The sequence below is a fragment of the Neodiprion fabricii genome, chromosome 1 (genome assembly GCF_021155785.1).
Source record: "Neodiprion fabricii isolate iyNeoFabr1 chromosome 1, iyNeoFabr1.1, whole genome shotgun sequence".
Classification (NCBI taxonomy): Eukaryota; Metazoa; Arthropoda; class Insecta; order Hymenoptera; family Diprionidae; genus Neodiprion; species Neodiprion fabricii.
The window spans coordinates 31,851,106-31,856,888 of record NC_060239.1 but is presented as its reverse complement, the minus strand read 5'-3'; the positions used below and the strand labels follow the sequence as shown (position 1 = coordinate 31,856,888).

The window sequence follows — 5,783 nt, the reverse complement described above, 5'->3', positions numbered from 1 at the left end:
TTATGCCTCACATTAAAATCTATTGGGATGTTTTTGTTCAGAATCGCGTATCAAATAGGGCTGTCAAGGCTTTTTCGCATTTGTGACATGCAGATCGTTTGGTAAAAAAAAATTGTTCATCAGTGTTGCATTACGAAGCCCGAGTTTCATTCATTCGGCCTTTCAGAGAAAATAACCAGTAGCTATTGCATCAAGTTATTCTCATTCACATTTACTGAATTGTTCTCATTTTTATCCACGTTGTACTTTATTTTGTTTCACTACTTCTGTTTTACTTTATTCTTCTCTTTTTCTTCTTATGGGAAACAAGTCTGCAATTATCATAGGTACATAAGTTCAAAGTAGCGTGAAATCGTAGAGAATTAAAATTCGATGTTTCGTTCGCCGACGGCTATTAACGAAAGGGTATAATTTTCTCCGACATCGTCGAAATTAAAACCTATCTTTAACCGAAAAACGAGAGAGGAATAGAGAGTGAAACACGAGGATATCAAAGATTGTAGTTATACCTGCGTAATGTGCCCAATTTCGGACACCGGTGATGTACCACATACAAACATAAATGAATTAATGCGAATGTAAAAAACTGGACGAGCTGAATTATCCCATATTCTTTTGAAAGATGTACGTGTATTTTCAGAATTTACTCGACTTGACAGACGTTTGCTCAATGCTGACACAAGTACGCACATGGACGTTCCGCGTCACAAGTGGGATATTATACTTTTATATTATGCCTTTGTATGCTATGAAAACGGTATACCAACACCATGCTTTTTCCGAGTACGTATTTGGTAATAAGATGCAGTTTCCTTGATGCTGTGCGAAGGCACCGGCTCGTCGCGGCCCGAAACGAGAGAATGTGTCAGCGTAACTTGAAACACTTTATGGTAAGAAAATATGTTTCGTATCAAAATGACTCACCTTTCGACAACCTTTGAGATCAAAACAATTCACAGCATAATTCTTAGTCACTTGAACGTTGGTTTGTTTATTTATTTTTATTGCTAGAAATTATTTCATCACTCAACTTACAGGCACACAAATGTTATTATTCTCCCAATAACGGGGACGATTTTTGTCAACAAATGCAAACGTACACATCCACAATTAACGATATATCCTCGTCGACTGCACAGGCATGGCAATGAGCTTGCGTAATTTGACGATTTCGCTCGTGAGGTGTTAGTTCTTCAATGAAAGACCGTCAGTCAGAGGTAGCCGGAAAATAAATAATGTGTACCTACTACGTACGCATTCGTTTAGAGAAGTAGGTATTAGACATAATATCGATCGAGATATGTCGCGACAAATGCAAAATATCCTAATGATGGCAAAGACGATCAGGAAGAGCAAAATGTAAGCTAGAAATATCCGCGGCAGCATCTTACCGACATCTGTGAAATTGTTTAGATTCATTTTACTTAGATTGTTCGCGATTGACACTAGACGTTAACTTTACTGTCCGTTATGTAACTAGTGCGATGTTTTGATTAGTTTTGATCAAGGCTCTTGATTTGAAAATTTGATTGGTTTTGGTTTACACCCTTGAACGGCTTACCGAAGACTACTCCGGCAATCAAGAATCGTAATGTATTCATCCTGACTTTGTTAAGACTTCGACCTTCAATGATCAACCAATCGGCAAGCTTTCATCTTCCGAATTTCCCGAAATGGAATAATATGTGGTGTCATTTAGTGAAGAATGGAATATTTACTCTTTTCATTATGAATATTTGAAAATGTATGTCAATTTTTCGTATTTATAACAATAATATTCGTTTGAAATGGTATTTGAGATGTATCTTTTGTAGAAATATTACTTCACACCCCGATATACATGTTTTGACGGTGCAACTGAAGTGGAAGACTAAGAACAGACTTTACTTAGGTAGGAATAAATTTTATTATCAAAGAAACGAATGACACGGTATAGAGCTGTCATTCTATTTTTTTTTTTATGTCTATTCCAGATAAGCCAAGTACTACAGATTAAGCATTATTAATGTTGATACTTAGATTTCAATAGCTGTCTCTTTTGGGGGGATCAGCATACGGTTTCGGAATAATTCCTTCCTTGTATTGGCGAGCCTGCTCTTGTGCGATGGCTTGGACACGTGCCTTTTGCTTACCAAGTGTTAAGCACTCGTGGTAATCCTCGAACATGTCGGAACACTTTTTGTAGCCCTTTGGTATTCCATAAGCTTCCATGCATTCGTAAAAATGCAGCTCGTAATCTTTACATCTATGCGATTGCTGAGCATTGATAAGACACCCTGTCAAGTCCATGACGGGTGTACGGAATGCCGGAGCAAAATCCATGATTGAAACTCTGAAACATATGACATCCGGTAAATGGCATTTCAAATAGAATTCATTTAACTCGTTCCTCGCTTCTTAAAACCTTCGGCTCTCTTTTGAAATTGTTGCAATTCATTAATATATCAACAACCTGTACGTCAATTATGTGTAAGTAGTGTACAGCTGATATATAGAAACATTCTCGAGGAAACTAACTGAATGACTATCAGATCCGCAACCTTATGAATAAACTTTTTCAAATTGAGTCAATATTCGACTACCGTACAAAAATAAATTAGAAAATCGTAGGGTGTTATTTAAGCAATGACAAGAATATGTTTTGCTCATTCTTCAGAAGTTGTTGAAATGAAAATAATACAATCTATTTGATTATACGACAAATAAACAATGTATTATAATAGGAATAAAACGTATTATAATAGGAAACCGAATAAACGTGATGAATTTTGCAAGGAAAACATAACCTCAACAACGGATCTGAGCTTATGCAACAACTTATATAACCCCGATAAACAAAGTGAATTGTGATGAAAAAGATTGATAAATGCATCCTATCATCGTAATAAATCCATCTTATTGTTCGGGGATATTTCATTAGTTTGTATCAACTTATTGCAAAAACTCACCGTTGACTTCGTAGGTTTCTCCGAATATAGCAAACGTCACTACAGACGTGCTATAGAGACACTAGCTCTACTTATCGGTTGGCACCGGAAGCTCGTGGAATTCAAAATAATATAATAGCTCACACTAGAAGACTCGGTGGAAACCTAGAACCTGCATGTCTCGAAGTTTTTTTCCTTTTTTCACTCTTGAAGATAGTGCCTAAGAATAGACTCTACGAAAGCAATAAAAAAACTAAGCATCTCACCATGATATAATATAAACGTGAAAAAAAATCTTGTTCGAACACTGTTAATATTTTCTGTTTTATATGTTATACAAAAGTCCTGATTTACATTTACGGCATTTGCATTCAGCACAGTTCGGAAAACCGCGTTCACATTTACATGCAAAATTTGATTCAATGCAGACTGTGAAAAAATTGAAGGATCTTAACGATGTTATCATTTTTTTTTAACTCACTGCAGAAGCAGTATAAAGTTGTAGTTGTAAAAATAAATAATCTGCTTCAGATTGAATTATGCGGAAAGAAATATTTTTTACCGTCATTCAGTCGATTAGTAACGCCAATACTTGGAATTATTGTTACTACTAATTCTCGTCACGAGCAAACAAGGATTTGGTAGGGATATAGTTTATTTACAACGAACTTATTGACCAAGATATTTTAATCACAATAAAAAATCTGCTATCTCCTCTCGCATATCATCCAAAGATATTCTTTGCCTTACGGAGTTTTGTAAAAAGTTCGGAATGCTGTGTTGCTTGTCCAGATCTTTAAATATTAATCTGCACCCATAGCACAGGTACTTCTCAAAATTCTTGGCAGACATTTCAAATTTCTCTTTGCCTTTGCTACAGCTACAGTTGTCACAATTTTTCGAATCACGTAATAGTACATTTTCAGCTGCATCGATGACACAAGGAAATTTTTTTAGCTCAAACGCAGCTTTGCCAATTTTACCCTTTGGCCCTTCTGCAGATATCAATTTGGAAAACTCTGTGGCTTGCAGAGAAGAAGTGTCCGTAAATACTGTGTCTAGCTGAGCTCTACACAAGGCGCATGTCTCGATTAAATTACTCGCTTCTAAATTGCCTATACTTAGTTTTTCACCTGTTCTAAATATCGCGGAAACGGTCCCCGAAAATTCTGTATTCAATTCTGTGACAAATTTTTCAGTTAGTTTTTGTATACTCGTATAAGGTTCTTTCTTAGTCGTTAAACCAGGTGTTTGGATGGTCTCGAGTTTGTGAAAATTCAAATAATAGATCAGCTCCTTCCTGGTAAAGTCGCGCATGGGTCTCAATATTCTTATGTCCAGCTCCCTAGAATCAACGAAACCAACATCCAATGGAAGCTGTGCACCTCGACCCAAAGCTATGTTACTAAGTATTGTTATCGCCAAATCCGTAGCACCATCAGCTGTGAACACTTTACAACATCCAAGAGAGCGTGCAACAGAAATCAATAACTTCTGACGTAATTTATGGAGTAATTCTTCTTTTGAGGTATAACTCGATACAGCGTTGAACAAATCGACGACATCCGAGTCTCCTTTGAGATCTTCCGCCTCTTCTTCCAAAGGATAAATCTTTGGTTCAGAACTGTGCAATGACTCGTTCAAAGATACTGCGTATCCAGTGAAGCCAAGACCATGAACTTGTTCGCGAATTGCAGATATAGTTGATTTTCGCTGGTCTACAGTTTGACCCAGTACCGCACCGTCTGTAGTGATAATAAATTCTAGTATTCACACGTTCACAATTACGTGTTCGATTTCATCGATAGAGAAGTAATGAACAAAATGCACACTTGCAAATAAATCTGCTTAATTTAATATTGAATTTTCATATTACCATCGACATAGAGTACCGCTGTCTTGTACATGAGCCTTTTGTGAACAGCTTCGCTCATTCCTCCCTTGATCAAATGCAAAAGGACTGTGGATCCGGCCTTTCCTGAGTGTCCGATGAGTATCGAATCAGTCGGTCTCACTAGCTTGGATTTTCCGATGGTGGCCCTGAATTTATGCGTGGATGCAGCGAGAAAACATGTGCTGCAGTAAGTGTCCTTAACTCTGAGTACGACTTCGGCATTATTCTCGTTGCATTTTTTGCATATAGCACCCTCACTGAAACAATCATAAAAAAAAAATGGATCCATTGATAAATAATAAAGTGCATATTTAACAAAGACGGCATAATAGAGGTTAGCAAGAATGGAATTGAGTTGCAGGAGTTTTCTTCGTGAGCTATTCGCTTTGTCAACACAGTGTAAGAACTGTTGGTAATAATCCATGATAACATTGCAACTAATTTGATCAATTATTTCATGTTTTCTGCAGCTGTCACATTGGCGACCAGACGACACATGCTCGGTACGTAAAATTACTTACGTTTGCGGTACTTCGTCCGGTTGCATCAGCTCATCGTCTGTTTCGAATTCGGCATCGTTGACGCTACACATGGTTATGATTTCTCGTTGAGTTAGAGACTGAACAGAAAATTACAGACAAGGAGAATCAAAACAAGTTTTTAAATACACACACTACATTCTAAACGCCAGTGTTGAACGTGCCGGACCTCGTCTGCTGCTCTCTAGAATGTAACTCATCGAGTATCGTCAGAAGTCTGTACAAATGGCGTGCGAGCTACCGAGGCGCCACCAGAGTTGAGGTGTCGTGCGGACGAACTAGTTTGAATCGTGCATTTTATGTCCGAATCAACATGATGACACTGATAACACTTAATTATCACTAAATCAAGCAATTCTATACGTTCGGTTACGATTCTTAGAGGAAAAATGTAGTAAATAAGACATCTGTCAATATTAACTC

General features: G+C 37.3%; 2 protein-coding genes across 3 annotated transcripts; both read right to left on the bottom strand.

Moving 5' to 3' along the window:
• Positions 1-2,022: 2,022 nt before the first annotated feature.
• Positions 2,023-2,322, bottom strand: LOC124187891. The gene has a single exon (XM_046580075.1). It carries the CDS (start codon positions 2,320-2,322, stop codon positions 2,023-2,025), a length of 300 nt encoding a protein of 99 aa, XP_046436031.1.
• A 630-nt stretch (positions 2,323-2,952) lies between these two features.
• LOC124174370 (cytoplasmic tRNA 2-thiolation protein 2) lies at positions 2,953-5,783 on the bottom strand. 2 transcript variants are annotated; one of them, XM_046553452.1, is made up of 4 exons: positions 5,494-5,783; positions 5,343-5,405; positions 4,804-5,078; positions 2,953-4,672 (listed from the first exon to the last, which is right to left on the bottom strand). In XM_046553452.1, exons 2-4 carry the CDS (start codon positions 5,366-5,368, stop codon positions 3,618-3,620), a joined length of 1,356 nt encoding a protein of 451 aa, XP_046409408.1. In that variant the 5' UTR covers positions 5,369-5,405; positions 5,494-5,783; the 3' UTR covers positions 2,953-3,617. The 2 variants fall into 2 exon arrangements, with proteins under 2 accessions (XP_046409408.1, XP_046409406.1); XM_046553450.1 differs by having other exon boundaries at positions 5,343-5,579.

What these genes read in the sequence shown, in the direction of transcription:
- LOC124174370 (XM_046553450.1), bottom strand. Translation starts at nt 5,413, where the DNA reads ATGTGTAGCGTCAACGATGCCGAATTCGAAACAGACGATGAGCTGATG. An exon ending in CCGGACGAAGTACCGCAAAC is followed by an intron (nt 5,079 to 5,342) that starts GTAAGTAATTTT and finishes TGATTGTTTCAG; the next exon opens with TGAGGGTGCTATATGCAAAA. An exon ending in AGCGGTACTCTATGTCGATG is followed by an intron (nt 4,673 to 4,803) that starts GTAATATGAAAA and finishes TTATCACTACAG; the next exon opens with ACGGTGCGGTACTGGGTCAA.
- LOC124187891 (XM_046580075.1), bottom strand. Translation starts at nt 2,322, where the DNA reads ATGGATTTTGCTCCGGCATTCCGTACACCCGTCATGGACTTGACAGGG.